The 20125-nt window shown below is 42.8% G+C and overlaps 1 protein-coding gene across 1 annotated transcript in view; it reads left to right on the top strand.

Moving 5' to 3' along the window:
• Positions 1–20125, top strand: part of LOC115093093 (lysozyme g-like) — a 69498-nt gene that overhangs the window by 32267 nt on the left and 17106 nt on the right. The window contains 3 exon segments of the mRNA XM_029604782.1: positions 6910–6969; positions 6972–7105; positions 16477–16615. Coding sequence (XP_029460642.1) covers positions 6910–6969; positions 6972–7105; positions 16477–16615 — 333 coding nt within the window.

The following is a 20125-nucleotide window of genomic DNA, read 5'->3' as shown; positions in this document are numbered from 1 at the left end:
AGAAACTACGCCATATGTTTCCTTTAAACTCTTCCTGGTTTTTTTTTTTGTTTTGTTTTTTTAACTTTACCCTTAAGCCACTCCCCATCCCTTTCCTAACCACTTCTCCCCATCTTCTCATAACTCCTCCCCCCAGCTCTGGCTTCTCCTCCCCTCGAGAGGATGTGCCCCATAAAGGGAAGCGTTTAAATTCCATTTCCTTAGCAAAAAAGAAAATGCAGGGATCACCCCCGGAGATCTTAGCTGTGTCCTGAGGCTCCTGCTTACAACCAGAGCATACCAGCCCTTCCAATAAACAAAAAATGGAAGACAGGACTTCTCACCCACCCAAATACCGTAGAATACCCCAAAATATGGAACCCTTTCATAATTTAGTTTTTCCCAGCATTTGTAGATCTGCTGTTTTTTTGTTTGAGCACATCCGTGGGCATCATAAAAATATCATGCCCCAAAACTAAAAGAGCATTATCTCCATCCTTCCAGACCACACTAGCCATATAAAACTTGAAGTTAAAGTCCTCGTCTCACACTCCACCCAATTACTTGCAACCAGGTCTAAAAGATACACTCGAAGCCTATCCAGCCAACAGTGTTCATCCCAATAGAAACAAAAAAAAAAAAAAGATAGAACCAAGTTCACAGCTTGTGCCTGTTTCAAAGCAGTCATAGAGGGCCAGCAAGTTTGCTTTTTCGCCCTATTGATGCCCACTGCACCAGTGTAAGTCTTTAAGAGCCCAACAAAATCTACCTTTTCACGCAGACCACTTGCTTACCAGGGCCAAGCAATAATAACCCCTCTGCTGCTGACATCCGCAAGATTATGTCCTTTCCTGCAGCTTTCCCAAACCCTCCCATCACCCAAGAAACAAAAAAACATGTCCAAAAAACAGAACTGGGTCACTCGCACATTGGTCGCCTCCCCTTGCCCAGAGAATTCAGTGGCTTGCCCTCAGCACCAAACTACCATTTTAAAAATTGCTGTGCCACATACCTCTGCTGGCACTGTTGTCCGCTCTCAGCCTGTTCTGGGAGATGCCTTTCCCAGACTTGTTAAGTGCTGCATCTCAGCCGCAGACTCTAACACATGCGTGCGATTTATTCACTGATACTCGCAACCTCGCCGGGTAAAGTAATGCGTGTTGGAGGCTACGCTGGCGCAATTGTTTCTTAACTTCTAGAAAGCCTGCCCTTTTCTGTACCTGCTGGGAAAAGTCCGAAAAGAAGAAAATTCTGTTCTTTTGATAGGTTGTTGACTTCAGTGCCCAAGCCCTATCCAGAGCTTTAACCTTATCAGGATGAACATAAACCCAGCCCCACACACAATCGACCCAATACCAACTTTCGAACTTAAGAAAGCAGCAAACACAGTCTCCCATACATTAGCTAATATCATAAACCTATCCCTAGAAGAAGGAGCTATGCCAGATATACTGAAAGGAGCAATTATAAAACCAATAATAAAGAAAAAAAACAGTGGCACCGCCCCCCCCCCCCCGATCCTGAGTAACTACCACCCAATATCAAATCTTCCCTTAATAGCTAAACTAATAGAAAAAACAGTACAGAAACAACTGGCTGAACACCGGGATGACAATAACATATTATATCCATCTCAACACTGTTTTAGAAAACATTACAGCACCAAGACACTACTTCTCTTGCTAACAGATAACATTCTAAGAGGTTTTGATAGTGGTAAACACTACATTCTAATAATGCTAGATTTATCAGCAGCCTTCGATACAGTGAACCATAAAATACTGCTAAATAAACTAAGAGAAATCAGATTACATGGCAAAACAATAAACTGGTTCAGATCAACAATACATTATCAGAAAAAATCCATCTCAAAACAGGGGTACCGCAGGGATCAGCCCTGTCTGCAACCCTCTTTAAAATATACATGCTGCCCTTGTGCCATCTGCTTCCAGGACTAGTAATCACACACTACATATATGCGGACAGTATTTAACTAATTCTACCTATAGAAGACACATTAGAAAAAACATTAAACCTGGCTAACATGTACCTAGATATAAGACAATTACTAAACCAAATGGAACTTGTGATTAATATTGATAAAACAGAATTTCTACACTTAGACTGGAAAAATACCGAAATCAGCCAAACGCCAATAACCCTCAATAACAACCAGACAATTAAACTAGCTGAAAAAGTACGAAACCTTGGAATAATAATGGACCCTGAAATCAATCTAAAACAGCACATATCACTGAAAGTAAGGGAAGGCTATGCTAAACTCATGGTACTCAGAAAACTAAAACCGCTACTAACACTAACCAATTTCCGAACAGTTCTACAGGCACTAATTTTCTCCAGCACGGACTACTGTAATGCCCTTCTATTAGGACTCCCAAACACAACATTAAGACCACTCCAAATACTTCAAAACACAGCAGCTAGAATACTAACCGGAAAAAGGAGGAAGGACCATATAACTGAAACCCTAGCGGAACTACATTGGTTACCTATCGAACGCAGAATTAAATACAAAACCCTATGTACCATATATAAACTAATACATGATGAGAAATTGGACTGGCTAAACACAGCATTAAGAGTACACGTCCCACTCAGAAACCTTTGATCTGCAAATAAAGCACTCTTAACCATTCCTTCAGTAAAAACGGCAAGATTAACCCAAGTGAGAGAGAACATTATCACTAGCAGGCCCCATACTTTGAACACAATGCCTCCAGAGATCAGATTGCAAAGAGATCTCAAAGCATTTAAGAAAAGTTAAACATGGCTTTTCAAACAAGCATTTTATAAAGAGATGGGAGAATAGGAAATATTTAGGAACAGGCAGAAGAACACCAGCGCACAGCATCCTTAGATTGTACAGTAGAGTGGTCCACGAACTATGAATAGTGAATTTTTTACATGTGAACAGTACCTCACTGGTACAATTGGTCATGACCTACCCTACTAAACAATTGATTGTCTTTAATGATATATTGTAACCGAACCTTTAGCGGCACCTAGTAGAATGTACTATTGTACGCCCTCACCTACATTAATTTTATGTGCCTATATGTAAACCGTTGCAATGGTATATGACTTAGCGATGGTATAGAAAAGATTTAAAAAAATAAATGAAATTGAATGATGATTGCACAGGAGGGAATGCCAAGGCTCAGTGGGCCCTATCTAGCTTGACTGGCCATCTTTGCTTTCCAGGCCCAGGAGCTCCAGGACCCAGCTAGAAAAAAGACTATAGCATTAGTACCTTCAAGCTGCTCTGGGACCCCCCCCACAATTCTTTTTCCTTCTCCCTCGATTCTCTAAATTGTTGAGTTTATCTTCCACAGCTGCCAGCTTTTGTTCAAGCATGTCCACCCTCTTCCACACCTCAGTCAGGGAAAACTCCTCCACGTGGCCTTCCGTTTCTGTTATGCGAGTACTATTATCCTGCACCGTAGACACCAATTGGGTGACTTTTAGTGTTTAATATCAGTTATCTTCTCAGAACTTTTCAAACATCATATACAACTGCTTAGTCATGTTGAGCGGGATGGCCAGCAGCAGCCATTCCTCCTCAGATATTGTGTCCTCTCCCAAGCCTGATATTTCTGCCACTATTTCTTTAGTCTTTCTTGGAGGTTGAGGCTTCTTATTTGCCCAGTATGATGGCAGAGATCTCTTATGTGGCTCTTTTGCATTTGCAGTCATCTCAAATAGGCAAAACCTCTGTATTTTCTAGGATTTTTATCGTTGGCAAGGGGAGCTCTGCTCAGCAGCGACTTTCTGCTAGAAGCACATCACATGACCCCCCCCTACGCAGCAGCTCATTTTTTAATATTTCATTGGATGCCCAAGAGAAGTGGCTGTGTGCGCGTTAGGCAAATGGGCGCTCAATTCGAGCACCTGTTTTAACGTGCATCTTATTGCATCGGCCTGTCAGTCAGCAGAGAATAGCCCTGTCTTTCTGATTCAGCCCTTCCCCCTCCAACCCAGGCAGCATGCAGGGAACAGGATGGGAAGAGGTCAGCCTGGAGAAATAGAGAAAAAGGGGATCATTTTGGTGAAGTTAGCTGAGTGGGGATCATTTTGGGAGGGGGGGGTGAGTAGAGAGGCTGGGGGATGAGAGGGGATCAGCTGCAGGGATATGTCTGTGAAACATAGAAGGGAAAAGGAAGGAAGACAATGTCTGTATGTTGAAGAGAAGGGATTGGTGCTGGTTGTATGTGTGCCAGATTGGGTAGGAGGTTAGGATATACAAAGGGGAGCAGGCCAACACATGGTAGGGATACATGCCACTGCCTCCAGCCCCAACAACACAGTTTAGATTTTTGTTCCCTTGACTTCAAATTCTTTCCCCCAGATCCTGGAATCTATCTCTCTCTTCTCCCTAGATTTGGGATGCCAACCCAACCCCTCCTACTCCCTCTTCCCCTTCAACCCCAGGACCTCCCTTCCTCTCCCTCTTCTCCCATCCCCAGTCTTTCTCCTTATCTGCTCCTGAGCTGCTGTGGGGAAACTGTAAATCTGTGCTTTAGACCTTCTGCTCCCTGTTGCCTGACCTTATTGGGGAGGCATCATGTCACCAACAGTGCCTAGGGCTAGCAAAACCCTAAAATTCATTTATGAATCACTTTCCAGATAAAATCACCCAAAACGATATGCAAACAGAATAATTATATATAACGTCAAACAGAACACACATACAATAGTAAAATTAAAAGTAAACAACAAAAGCAGTCAGGTATGAGTCACCAAGATTAAACCCTGCACCAGTCTTAATCATCAGTCCTGATTCCAAATATTTTCATTGTGTAGAATAAAAAACTAAAATATTTATTTAAGAAGTTAGTCTGCATTATCAAAATTGCTAAGTGGGTAACAATTGTACATTCATAAATGGACAGACAAAAATCAAAACAAACATACTTAGCCTGCAGTTCAAGAGCCGATACCAGATAAGTCAACTCAGACAGGGTCATTTTTCAAAATGTGATGGGCCATTATCACATGACACAATTTAAATGAGGGGAGGGGTTTTGGTAGGGTTTGAGCTGGATTTAAAAAATGTTGGGCCCGGTTGCGCTGTGAGCGATAATGTCTTGCATGTTATCGCTGGCAGTAGTACCGGAAATTACTACATTGTTTGCAGGGGCACTATGGGGGCCAACAGTGTGCACCATGGCAGGCGAAAATGCACGGCTTCGATGCGGCCGAGTGCACATTATCATCCCCCTGCCCCTCTTCTGGCCGCGGCTCTTCATTCTGCTATATAGCGGAATGAAAAATCTAGGCCAGATTCAAAGCAGTTTTTAGACACTAAAAAATTAAAATATCATACTCAAAGACCAGCTCAAACAGGTAAACTTTCATTTGCTTTCTAAACCTAGTGATGTCATTAATAGTAATCAGCTTATTCTGTAATAAATTCCACAGCACAGGGCCACTCACATAAAATAGCCTCTCCCTGGATTCATCCAAATGGATTTGTTTAACTGACGGAACATCCAATAAATTAAGAAAGGATCTTAAAACCTGTACCAAATGATAGGTCTTCAGAATGGAGTTGACTCATTTCAGTGCAAGACCATAAATAGCTTTAAATTCAAGGAGAATAATCTTGAACTTTACCTTCGGAGCAATTGGTAATCGGTGTAGTCTGTAAAGTAGGGGAGAAGATCATGAATGTGTGTGCCCATAATTGATAGGGATGTGTATTTGTTTCATTCGTTTCATACGTTTCATATTACATGCTTGTATAGGAAACGTATGAAACGAATGCACATTCCTAATAATTGATGCTACTGCGTTTTGTACCATTTGTAAAGCACGCATGGTAGACTTCAGAAGACCAATATACAGTGTTGCAATAATCAAGTGATGAAATTACCAATTCATGGAAAACAATTTGAAAATTATGCTTAGAAAGAAATGTTTTTTTTAAATGTCTGAGCAAATGAAGTTTATAAAAAGTAGATTTAACATGGGAGAGGAATCTAAAAGGCAGCCCAAGTTTAATAATGCAATCAAGGATACTTCCCTGTTTTTAAAGATTCCAAGTTTGATGGTAGATTGAAACTTTTTTTATGGCATTAACTTTGTAGTGAACAGCTGTTACATGCTTGGTCTTGAATTGATTGGTTTTTATTTCTTTATTTTAAAGAGCTGTCTTGTGGGCTGAGCCCTTCCATTAGTTTATCATATAGGCCTTGGGCATCTGATTAAGATGTTTGTTCGATATTCTGCTCACATTGGGATTTACAGATTCACATTTAATCTCAGATGCAGATAACTTTCGAAATACATGCCTGAATCAGGTATTTGTGTTTGAGCGCTGAAACTGCCATCTTCTGAATTTCAGGTTCGATCTGCCGATTTTAGTTTTACTAACTTGGAGACCTTTCGGCGTGTTTGGACAGACTTGCTGCTTGTTTGCTACCACCAGCATGGAATCCAACAAGTCTCTCCTATTGTTTTGCAATATAAATGGAGGGTGGTTTTTACTGTCTCAGAATGGAACTACGTTTTATCTCATATTTTGCTTCCTCCTCACCTGCCAATCCCCAGAAGCCATAGTGTGGCTGCTGATAGTGGGCCTGATTTTAAAAAGGACTGTGCCTCTTACTGAATATAACGTTATGTCTCATCTTTGTTTACATTTTAAAGTGCTAACAGAGCCCAATGAAACCTGAGTTACATTTCAGCACTGTTATTTAATGGTATCAAACTGGCATATAGTTTAGTAGTTGCATGCATAACAGCTTTAATATGGAGCCTTGCAACTCTTACAATGCATTCATACAGTCTGCACGGAGCGCTTTAAACCTTTTTTTGTTTTTTTTCTGCTCCTAGTTTTGTTTGTAGAAAAACCAGGACAAAGTAATCAAATTATCACACTAATGTATTTTAATTCTACATTGACTATAGGAGTCCGAGCCTCTGAAACAATGGCCAACACTGACTTGGTGCATATGAAGGTCTATAAAAACAAATTGCAACTGTTGCTAAAAACTTGAAAGTGGATGGAGCTGTGATCGCAGGTATCATCTCTCGAGAGTCCCGCGCAGGAACAGGATTGTCCAATGGATGGGGCGACCATGGAAATGCTTTTGGCTTGATGCAGGTATTTTGAATGAGTCGTAAAAGAAAAAATTTAAAAAGCTTCCAGAGAATGTGCTAGTTTGGGTTCTAGACAATTGATAGGATCTGGGCCTAATTTTCCAACTTCTGCTCCTGGAGCTGGATTGGACTAAGAAGGTTACTGAAGAAAATTTACAGCAATGACACTTGCAGTATAGGAACTGCCAGGGACTCTTCAGAGCTTTGTGTGCTTTCACACTACAGAATTTCTACAAAATTCAAGTATCTCTCCTGTTTTACTAACTGACTGTGTCATCTGCACAGACTAAGCCAGTCCTAGTTTTTTTTTGTTTTGTTTTTTTTCCCATTGCATCTCTGGACATATAGATTCAACTTTTGCTAAGAAAAGCAATTGTACAGGTTCATAGATGAAGTGGGATAAAACCAGGAATGGCTCAGTCTGCCTAGAAGACATAAGGCCAGTTGGTAACCGTAAGCAGAACTAATATTTGAATTTGAAATATAAAATGTAGGGTATTTGCATATGGCTGCTGGAGACTTAGCTCATTACCATAGCTATTCACATAAACTCAAGAGTGAATAATAAAGACCAAAATCCCTCAACTTGTGTAATACATTACAGCTACAGAGTCAATTGTCATCTGTTCTCCTCTTCTCCTTTGCTGACTGATTCCTGGCTTTCCTTCTTCCTTGCATCATCTTATTGCCTTATTCTTGGACTTTAACCTCCACATGTGACTGCTCTGACTCGTTTGCCTTAACCTTCTTATATGATTTCCAATTATTCTCTACTGCTCCCACTACCACGTCTCACTATTGTTTGGACAGGGACTCCTGACACGACAGTAGGTTTGGCCAGTCTGTCCTGCAGAATCTGTTTGAAGTATAGAACCAAACTCTGCTCCTTTCTGAGGCCTACTTTTGTTTGAGGTTGTCCCTTATAAGTAACATATATAAACAGAAAAAAGACTTGTTGCCAAAATAGTTTTGCTGTGCTCATTGGCACTTTTGTTCCCCTTTTTTTTTTTTTTTTTTTTTTTTTTTTGTTCGGGGCAATCTGTAGCTAGGGATTCCCCATATATGTTGCTTTACCTGTAGCAGGGGTTCTCCAAGGACAGCAAGATGTCAGTCCTCACGAAACCCACCTGCCTCCCCTGGAGTTGGCTTCTCCTTATAATGCTGAGAAACAGACTAAAGGGGTCCCCGCAGAGACGTGCAATGTGGTATTATGGTGTGCTGGGCATGTCCAGTGAGACAGTCAAAGTTCTAGAAACGTTTAACATAAAAGTTCTGGACCAGGCTCCATCACATAATATTGCCCATCTGTGAGGACTGACTTTAACACCTGTTGCAGTTAAGCAACTCTGATAAATATTTTCAGATTTTTATAGAGGAGCTTAGAATAATCTAGGCAGATGAGTAGACAACTGGAAGATGAGATTTAATGTGGATCAGTGTAGGGCAATGTATTTGGGGCACAGGAATAGGCAAATGCACTGTGAATGGGCAATAGATATTAACTTAGAAAAAGACTTGGGTATATTAGTTGGTAATGCTGGTGAAAAGCCAAGCAGCAAAGCTGCATGGATGCTGAATGTACATTAATGGAGAGGGAGGGCAGAAACAAAGAATAAGGATATCATCCTACCATTGTATAAAGTATTTTAGAGTATAGAAGTTTATTTTGACTCCCATTCTCAAAGTACAAAAAAAGGCCACTAGGCTAATAAAGGAGACAGGGCTATTTGCCTTAGAAAACCTTTTAAGAGGAGATGTAATTACACTATTAGGGATGTAAATCGTTTTTTGATTTTAAAAAATCATCTGATATTTTTTAAATCGTTAGTGCGCGATGCAATAGAAATTCCCCCGATTTATCATGAAAAATCGTTAATGGGTTAGTGTCCACTAACGGGAGTTATTTGGGGGGAGGGTGGGAAAACCGGCACACCAAAACAACACCTAAACCTTCCCGAACCCCCCCCCCCCCCCAAAAAAAACTTTTTATGAGTACCTGGTGGTCCAGTGGAAGCCCCAGGACCGATCTCCTGCTCTCGGGCCATCGGCGCCATTTTGGCTGCCACTAAAAAATGCCGCCGATGGCCCGATTAAAAAAAAAAACAAAAAAAAAACCAAAACAAAACCCACCGACCCTTTAAAAATGACCCCTTTGCTCCCCCCCCCCCAAAACCGGTAAAAAATTACCTGGTGGTCCGGGGGGGAGCGATCTCCTGCTCTCAGGCCGTCGGCTGCCACTAATAAACATGGCGCCAATGGCCCTTTGCCCTTACCATGTGACAGGCCATTTTTAAAGATGGCGCTGGCCATCCAGTGCTCCTACCATGTGACAGGGGCTGGCCAATGGCACAGATACACTGTCACATGGTAAGGGCAAAGGACCATCTGTGCCATTTTTATTAGCGCAGCCGATGGCCTGAGAGCGGGAGATCGCTCCCCATGCCCCCACTGGACCACCAGGTAATTTTAAAACGATTTTGGGGGGGTTCGGGAAGCAAAGGGGTCATTCTTAAAGGGTCGGGGTGGGTTTTTTGTTTATCGGCTCGGGCGCAGCTGATAAACAAAAAACCTATCGTGCCGGACTATAAAAATTGTAAGATTTGAATCGGAACCGAACAGTTTCTGGTTCTGATTCACATCTCTATACACTAGACAAATGTCATCAGAGGACCCTTTAGATCTCACAGCAGTTCATTTTACCAAAGCAACTACAAACAAATCAAGGAGACATTATGTAGGGACAGAATAATTGCCATCTCCAAGGTATGATTTTATAAAAAGTGTAGTATGGTTATGAAAATTTGTAAATAGCACTTATGGCTATAACACTAAATCAATTATAGTGGGCAATTTTATTTTAGCTACTTGATTTAAAGTTAATTTTAAAAGCCCAATGCACACATTAGGGGATGCACAAGTATTTATTTACAAATATTTATAGCCCACTTCTCCATCATTTGGAGCGGATTACAAAAAACATAAGGGCCGAGCGCACTGTGTAACCCACAGCTGGATGCGGGTTAAATAGGCACTAATCCACCCCGTAATGCAGTAGGAGGATTAGCGCCTATTTAACGCGTGTCTGACACGGAGTGAATGTGATAGCGCTCATCGCATGCAAATGCATGTGAATGAGGCTATTACTCATTCACTCCGCATTAAAAAAAAAAAAAAAAAAAAAAGTGTGCATCTCAGATGCACATGTAAAAATTACAGAAAAGCAGAAAAACTGCTTTTCTGTACTTATGAAAAAAAATACCTCAGCAGACCGCAGAGTTATGAAGACAGATGCGGGTAAACTCTGCATCGATTTTTGTAACCAGCAGCCACCACAGGTTCGTGTTAGCAAGGAGGTGATGGGGCGCGACCCCCAATTTCCATGTAGCATGGTGCCCCCTTGCACACGTTAAGAAAGCAGGTGCTGACTTTTCAGCAGTATTTTGTTTGTCGAGTTTTATATACCGTCGTTCGGTATCGCCATCACAGCAGTTTACAATAAGTGCTGACTTTTTTTTTGCATCTGCCTCATAGATAATAAAACAAACATTACATCATTAAAGAAATATGAAACCAACTGACAGGTTTTAACAATAATGCAACGCCCAAAAACATAAAAATCAAAAACACCTACTGGAGAGGCACAGGCCAAGCGGATTTTAAAAGCCACCGAGAGATGCATGCGTCTCCCAGAGCAAGCACACCTTGAAAGTTGTCAGAAAGGGGCATGGTCTGGGTGGAGCATGAACTTGAGATGGGAGCATAAGTACTTATGAGATCCAGTGTGTGCCGAGGCCCCCTGCCATGTAATTTTGTCTGCTGTGGATGATATGCAAGTTAAAATTAAGAGAGAAAATAGGCCGAGCTGCGGGTTTTTAAAGATTGGGGATAACTGGGGGGAGTGAAGGCTACTAAATTAGGGGGGGCTGGAGGAACTCTTAACTGGGCAAACCGGGGATGAACTGATAAAACTGGGAATAGTGTCGGTGCATGCCCAATTTATGTGATAGTGCACATTCATGTGCCCACTTAAAATTTGGTGCAGATGTGCATGCAGCCAGGCCATTTTATAACATGCACGCATATGTCCCTGGGCGTGGGCCAATGTATATGTGCAAGCTCGCCAGTTTGAAAATTACCATCCCAATATTTTGCATTCCAAAGCAGATTACATTTAGGTGCCCTAGGCATTTTAATGCATTAGATATTGGTGCGCATAACAAACGGCAAGGTAAAGTGTTAATCCAACAGTTCTGAGTTTAACAGTGTTCATTACATATGATAAATAGAAATGTAAGCATTCCTTTGTATACTGCATACATATGTTAAGAATGAAGACAACTCTGTTCTAATTAATTTGTAATATTTTATTAATTATTAGTGTCCTGAAATAGGTGGGCCCAGGCGGACTTGCCGAGCCCACTCCCCGCGAAGTGTGGCGGTCCGTAGGATCAAGGGAACGGGGGGGAGGAAGAGAGAGCGAAGGGCGTCATCCGCGGGCGCCCGCGGCGCTGGCTGATGACGCAACGGCCCCCTTAAAGGGCCGCCGCCGAACAGCGGCTGCCCTTTTCGGAGAGCCAGCCAGCAAGGTGAAAACCCACCCTCCCACCCTGCAGAAAGCTGGGCGAAGGATAAGGGGAAACCGAAGATGGTGGTTTAGGGTATTTTGTTAGTTGAATTCATAATCAGGAGGTACAAGGTCTGGGTTATTGTCGCAGCTTGATGGAGGGTGGTTACACGGGCCGGTTGACTATATGGTAAGGGGTGCCGGAGGCATCACCGCACGGCCCGGTAGCCGTCAGCGCCAGGGGAGGCACAGAAAAGGCGGTGGCGCGGCGAAAGCACCCATGGCAGGACCCCTGGCGGGGAGAGGTGACACTGCGGGGGCCCTGGCTAAAGGATGCCTGGCTAGGTTACGGCGGGCAGTCAGGGGCAGCACATCGGCTCTGGTATACCAGGAAGTTTATTCATATGTAAAAGGAATAAAGCTGCGGCCTTTGTTTATACCAAAATAACAGTTGTAGCGTGTTTTATTTCGTTACTGGAGTAATCACAAGGATAAACAAGCGGGGGGAAAAAAGGGGCAGACAGGAAAGAGGACGCCAACACACGGAGAGCAAGTGGTGGCTGCTAACGTTACTAGTGTAGTATATATATCTGAATCCGACACCGGCAAAAGTTGGGCTGTTCTCGGGGTACGAAGAATCTGTGCTGCTCTCAGTAAGAAATATTTGTAAGACCGGCTATTATTGTAAGTCCTTACCATGCAGCAACCTCAGGTCACCAGCACTACAGCTCATATAGACTGAATAGCCTACCACAGGACGCTTGCAGTTTATAGCAGCTTGAATCATTGTTTCAGGACACTTGGAATTTTGCATAGCTTGATGGACTTTATTTATCCCATTTTTCATTTTAAGTTTTTATAAAAATATATGAAAGCTTTTGTCACAAGTGGCGGCTTTGTATTGGTTTTAGTTTTCACTGGTTTTGTATAAAATAAACTATTTGCACATTTGTTTTGCAAATTCCCTGGCTAATTACAGAAAGTATGTGTGTGTGTGTGTGTGTGTGTGTGTGTGTATATATATATATATATACACACACACACACATCCCACCCGTCACACTTTTTACACCCTGACCGCTCACACACACACCCCTTCCAACACTTGCACAGAGAGCCCACGCCACCTACAGCACCCACATACACGTGCATAGAGTCCATGTATCAACTCACACAGATGAACAAACTCTCTGCTCTTTGTCCGCTAGCAGTGAAACCATGCCTCTGGGCCTCTCTTGTCTACAGTCACTGATGCTCTTTCTCTGTCAGGCTGTGGCCAGCATGTAATATATGGAGCACTACATGCTAGCCGTTCATGTACACAGCTGAGCATTACAGAACAACTCTCTGAATGGCTGATGGAGCCTGCTGGCTGTGCATGTGCACATATGAATAACAGAGCTTGCATACTATAGTAAGGATGTCTATCAAGGTCTGTAAATTTAATGAGACCAACCACTTTTTTAGTACAGACTGCCTAAGGAAATGTACAATGCAATAAAAAAATAATAGGTTATACAGTATATGTTACCAAACTTATTGTAATGGCAGGAATAAATTGGCACATATACAAGCCAATTGTAAAATAAAAATATAGAGATCAATTTCTGTAGCATTAACCTGTAGTAATAAAGGCCTTGACTATTGCCCAGCCTCAAAATAGACAATATTACCTGTGTTTTTCTGTAATGCAAGTAATTTTGCCTGCATTATAAAGAGGTGTTCCTGGGGGCAGAGAGAGGAAATAAGTGTCAGTTTCAGTATTCAAATCAACCCATATAGATTCCTAGGAGAAATTATTTTCTGAGAAAGCAGGAGCAATCTCTGCGGGGGCCTTTTTCTAGGGGCAATGATCAAAGCAAAAAGCCTGTTCAGGCTTTTGCTTTGATTATTGGTGCAAACTCCGTGGGTAAAAATACCCATGGAGTTTATATTAACAGGGGCAGTTTTTATTACTACCCTTAACTAATAAAACAAATGCTCATTTCTTGATTATGGGTTTTTTCAAGTTAAGAACATAAGAACATGCCATACTGGGTCAGACCAAGGGTCCATCAAGCCCAGCATCCTGTTTCCAACAGTGGCCAATCCAGGCTATAAGAACCTGACAAGTACCCCAAAAATTAAGTCTATTCCATGTTACCATTGCTAATAATAGCGGTGGTTATTATCTAAGTCAACTTAATTAATAGCAGGTAATGGACTTCTCCTCCAAGAACTTATCCAATCCTTTTTTAAACACAGCTATACTAACTGCACTAACCATATCCTTTGGCAACAAATTCCAGAATTTAATTGTGCGTTGAGTAAAAAAGAACTTTCTCAGATTAGTTTTAAATGTGCCACATGCTAACTTCATGGAGTGCCCCCTAGTCTTTCTATTATCCGAAAGAGTAAATAACCGATTCACATCTACCCGTTCTAGACCTCTCATGATTTTAAACACCTCTATCATATCCCCCCTCAGCCGTCTCTTCTCCAAGCTGAAAAGTCCTAACCTCTTTAGTCTTTCCTCATAGGGGAGCTATTCCATTCCCATTATTTTGGTAGCCCTTCTCTGTATCTTCTCCATCGCAATTATATATACATGGCTGACTTTCTATTAGTTGATTGCCTTTAAGTGAGACTGAAATAATGGGACATCTTTTACACTATTTGAAAAAATGTTAAGGCTTTTTTTTTTTGTTTGTTTAAACAGAGGTCAATATTCAGAGAGCCAACAAGGGACAAAAATATCTGGGGAAAGTTGTACACATTTTTCCAAGATATTCAGTGAGACTTATGCACATATTTCTCCTACCAAATATAGGCCTGGATTTATCAAAATGCACTAAATACCACATGCGATAGAAAAAGGGGTGTGTTTTATGGTAATAGGCAGTTTATCACAATTTGTGCTAATACCTATGCTAAGTTTCACCTGTAAAGGAAACACAATATACCTATGCTAAGTTACCAGAAAGTGTGATAACTTTTTTGCACTTTCAGATAACTGCCAGAAGTGTGGTATTTCCTACATACAACCACTGGGGGGACAAGAGAGTGTGAGAGAGAGATGGGAGGCCCACCTAGTAACTCAAGGTGAGGTTTAGGTATTAGTGTAGGGGTTAGGGGCCACTTTGACATTCAAAGTGAGATGTACGAACAGAACAGTGTTCTCTTGTGAAGATTTGATGACCCTCTGAGTGAGGAAACTCACTCAGAGATGAGATTTGTGCAGTGTTATCTCAACCTAGCTTGATGGACTCTCTACCTGGGTGACATCAAGCTAGGTTGAGAGAACATTGCACAAATCTCATCTTTGAGTGAATTTCCTCACTCCAAGGGTCATCGAATCTTCACAAGAGAGCACTGTTCTATTCGTAAGTCTCACTTTGAATGTCAAAGTGGCCCCTAAACCCTACACTAATACCTAAACCTCACCTCTAGTTACTAGGTGGGCCTCCCATAGAGATCAAGCCTGAACGCAAGCTATCGCACGGCTTAATGCTACTGAAAAAAGTGTAGTTAAAGCAGTGCGATAGTGTTTCGCAAAACAGTAAACCCAGCCCACTCCTGCCCCTAACTCCTCTTTTTCAGATTTTTTAACACAGCATGCGTTAAGGGCTCTTTTCGCATGTGATAAGCCCTTAAAGCATGCGAAATCGCCTTATAGCATTTTGATAAAAGAGAGGGATACTTTGATAAAGTTAGGACAATGAGTGGAATAGAATGGGTAAATGTAAATTGGTAATTCACTCTTTTTAAAAAAAATTCAAAGACTAGGGGGATATTCCATGAAGTTAGTAAGTAGCACATTCAAAACAAATTGGTGAAAATCTTTTCACTCAACACAATTAAGCTATGGAATTCATTGCCAGAGGATGCAATTAAGAAAGTTAGAGTAGCTGGGTTTAAAAAAGGTTTGGACAAGTTCCAGAAGAAGTCAATAAACTGTTCTTAACTAAGCAGACTTAGAGGTAGATCTTAAAGTACGCCGGATTTTATAAGATACGTGCGTAGCCGCGCGTATCTTATAAAATCCAGGGTCGGCGCGCGCATGGCTGTGCAAAATCGGCAGCCTGCACGGGCCGAGCCGCGCAGCCTGCCTCCGTTCCCTCCGAGGCCTCGAAGGGAACTTTCCTTCCGCGTTCCCCCCCCCCCCCCCCACCTTTGCTGTACACGTTACGCCTGCTTGAGGCAGGCATAACTTGTGTGCGCCGCCTTGGCATCCCCTGGCACAGGCCGCAGTGCCGGGGGACTCGGGACCGCCCCCTCCCGCCCCTTTTACGAAGCCCCTGGACTTATGTGCGTCCCGGGGCTTTGCGCGCCTAAATCTGGGAGGATTTATGCGCGCAGGGCTTTTAAAATCTACCCCTTAGGGAATAGCCACGGTATATCACTGTGCGATCGCAGTATGGGATTTATTTATAGTTTGGGTACTTGCCAGATAATTGTGACCTGGATTGGCTACTGTTGGAAACAGGATACTGGGCTTGATGGACTCTTGGTCTGACTCAGTATGTCAATCCTTATGTTATGATTTTTCCAACTGGATTTATGCATGTAATTTTAGCTGGAGAGCACTGAATATATATGCTGATTGGCTAAAGTTTAATCCTGTTTCCAAAGCGCCTCCATTGTTCACACAATTTATGCATGCAGCAAGTGAAAATATTCAAAGCTCGGTTTTTGGGCATGTAACTCTAAATTTACCCTTTATAAAGGCTTTGAAATATTGATCTAAAAGTGTTTGTATTTCTGAATGTTTCTTTAATTTATCTAAATACCTCCAGGATTTTTATCATGAGCTTTTAAATCATTATCTTCTAGATTGATAGACGATGGCACAAGCCAGAGGGAGAGTGGGATAGCGTAAAGCACCTTACACAGGCTACAAATATTTTAATTTATATGATCAACATGATAAAGACAAAATTCCCACGCTGGACAGCAGAACAGCAACTGAAAGGTAAGTATTTTGCACATAAGCTAATGCAGAATAATGGATAGCAGGGATAGTGCTTGAATGGATCAGGTTTTAATGAAATTCTGTGACTTCATCAGCTAATGCAAACAAGAACTCTTCCTTTTAACAATGCATCATATTAAAATTTGTATACACAAGTAGTTTTATGCAAACCAATGTTTACTGTCTAACATCTAAAATAACAGATTTTCAGCTTCGCAGTACCCATTTAATATCCTTAGTATTGTCAGAGGATCTGTCTTTCAGTTGGTGTTCAACAGATTCATTGACACATTTAATGAAATCTCAACCATAAGAATATCCAATTAACGTTAGCAGCTGCCACACATTCTTGCGCCCGTCGTACTGTCAGCAATAGCAGATCCGTTCTCTAATATTTTCTGTGCTTTAACCCTTAAACTAGTGATCACGCTGAGACTGTTTTTGGTGTAAAATGGCCGCAGCTTTATTTTAAAACATAACATGTTAACTTTTCTGGCTACCCGAGCTGGGGGCTTTCGTGTTCCGCTGCCCGCCGCCTGTTCCTAGCAAGGCAGCCCAGCTCTGTAGGCCCCCCGCCATGTTCCAAGCAAGGGGGCCGTCGCCTTTTACGCCTCCTGGCGCCATCGGCTACCATACTGTTGTGCGATGACACCAGCACCACTTGTAATTCTGCCCAACCGGCCTGGGTACCGGCCAAAAACACGGGGTAGGGAGACCCTTGCCCCGTGTCCCCCATTCAATAAAGCTGTGGCCCTTTTCACCTGTGTTGTGCCTCAATGACATCTTGTAGCGTGATATTTATTTATTTATTTATTTAACATTTTTCTATACCGACCTTCAAGGTTGAATACCATATCAGGTCGGTTTACATCGAACAGGGGTAGATCAGTGTAACATAACGTAACATAAGGAACAACTTTTTATAATTAGTGGAGACAAAGCAGAGAAGTAAGAAAGTTACATAATAACAAGGACCATGAACTAGGAAGCTGAATTCAGCTGGAAAAAGAGAAACCTTAAGAAGGTATTAAATTAAATATTTTTATTGAATAAATATTGAAGATCTCATATCCTATGTCAGATAGATGTATCCCGTCCGGGCGGAAAAGCCCTGGGGACATGTCGTCTGCCCATTGGTGCCTTATTTGGTGTCCCCCGATTTTCTGTACCCATGAACCAATCTGTCCACTTTTCTTTCTCCCCCGGCCCCATAATTTTGACTCGCTCCATTTTGGTCTGGGAATGATATCGGACCAACATATGACCACACCTGGGTATAACTGCAAAATCTCGGTTATGTCACATTTTGCCATACGAATCAGACTCTTACATGTCACAGATCTCAAATCATTGCCTCCCAAATGCGTTATCACAACATCTGGTGGTGCCCTCGCATTCTTTAGTTGACGCATCATGGGTAGTAACTGATCCCAGTGCATGCCTGGTTTTCCCATCCACTCGATACTCCAGCCTGGCTTCCAATCTTACCGGAGAATTAGCTTTTTCAAATGGAGCAGTTAGGGATGACTTTTGGCTTACTCCCTGCGGCCTGCTTTTTGGGACATCTTGATAATGGGTGTGGTAGGGCGCAATCTGTGCAAAGATGCTTATATTTGCAGTCGGGAAAGGAGCAGCCTGTCTTGTTAAACCTCCAGCATGTACTGTCCTGGGACCGCGGTTGCTTTGTCATGAATCGGGGAGGGGGGGATGTCCTCCTAGTAAACCGTGACCTGGTTGATAGGTCGGAGGGTTTGCGCGTCATCTGGTTGATCCATAGGCTCACATCTTGTGTACCCCAGGTCATGAAACGGTTCTCTTCCATCTTATCCCGGAATTGTTTGTCATAATTGAGCCAAGCCCAATTCTCGTGCTGCTGATATGCCTTCAAGATGGTGACTGCGTAACTTAACATTGGACCGTATTGCGTGGGGTCATGGTGGCCTACAACGCTTGTCATGTACATGAAAGCCATGGCCCAGTTGACAATGGTTTTTGGTATTTTTGATTCCTTGCTCAATGTTATTGAAGCGGCCCTGCGTTTTTTTCGCTCTTCCGGCTTTCGTCGACCGTGAAGAATTGAGAAGATATCTATATACTTGCGTTTTCTGATTTTTTTTTTTTTCTTAATTTTTTTGGCACTCCCTCCCACAACTCGGACAGAGTGGTGAGAGCTGGCGGACCCCTGGACTCCCTTTCTATTACATTGGGGGCGACCTGCCGGTCGCTGTCTATGGATGAGTCAGAGGACGAGGTAGAAGAATCGCTACTAGAGCTATAAGTAGATCTACGCCTGTGTTTTGACCTTTTTCGTAACGTATCAGTCACTGCCTCTGGGTGTTTTTAACGTTAACTACAGACTCACTGATCTCGTGTTCTCGGCTGCCTTGGCCTCTATCGACCTGTGAGCTGGTAGACGGTATGTCGTCGTCGGCCCGACTGTCTGTAGTTACTGTGGTCTTGTCCTGTCTTGGTATTTCATCCACAGCCGCGGGCGTGATGTCTGTGGTGTTAATAAAAGGCTGCTCCACCTCCGTTCGGCTGCACCGGTATTTCGGTTGTTATGAGGTGCAGGTCTCGTCTGTCTAGGTGGCTCTCTCCCTTGATCGTAGTCAGAGCTCGGAGGTGGACGCCAATACCACCACGGCGGCTGGTCATAATATCTTCGGTTCATTCCTCGATACTGCCCCACTTCGAGATTCCAATGGAGTCGATTGTTCCTTGCGTCACCCTCCCACGGAGGCCTTGGATACCAACAATTGTCTTCGTCCTGGTAGCCAGGAATCTGCGGATCCCATCTGGGCTGGCATCCTTGGGGAGGGCATCCGGGCTGTAATCCTTGAGGTGGGTAGTACCCCTGGCGCAGTAAACTGTCGCCCCCACCGCTAACTGGTAACGGTATCCTTGCATCTGGGGTAAACAGAGGGGTTGGGGTATGCCCTACTGGCTCGTCTGCGGGGACGCTGTCGGTCACGTCGGGCACCGCGTCGTGGGTTGGAGCGGTGGGTGTTGCCTGGCCGGTATCGGACTTTCGATTCTTCCCCTTGAGTGTCTGACTTCTACCTCTATTTTGAGGCCTCATTTTTCTTCGAGGGATAGTGTTGCTCTGCTTGGGGTTTTTCTTTCCTTTTGCTAATCCCTTTCTGCCGGATCTGCGAGTCTCCATGTTGCAACTGGCGTGCAAGGTAACCTGCTAGCGACGGAGATGTAAAGAAAAGGTAGAGTGAACACTTGTTTATGCATTATTTATGACAATTATCACTGGCCGGGAATAGCAGGTCCTGAAGGAAATGGAGGGAAAAGGAAGGAAAGGGGGGAAATTATTTATTAAAGGATGATGGATAATAGCAAACAGCTTGTTAGCGAACTGTTTGTAGCAAAGGTGAATTATATAACAGCATGGGGGCATGGGCATGAGCCCCAGATCTCGCTGCTCAGCGTCCCTTGCTGATATGGTTACTTTAAAATTTTTTATTTTATTATTATTATTTTTTTTGCATCATTATTAGGGTC

The sequence above is a fragment of the Rhinatrema bivittatum genome, chromosome 5, assembly GCF_901001135.1.
Source record: "Rhinatrema bivittatum chromosome 5, aRhiBiv1.1, whole genome shotgun sequence".
Lineage (NCBI taxonomy): Eukaryota > Metazoa > Chordata > Amphibia > Gymnophiona > Rhinatrematidae > Rhinatrema > Rhinatrema bivittatum.
This window is presented reverse-complemented; position numbering and strand designations above follow the sequence as displayed.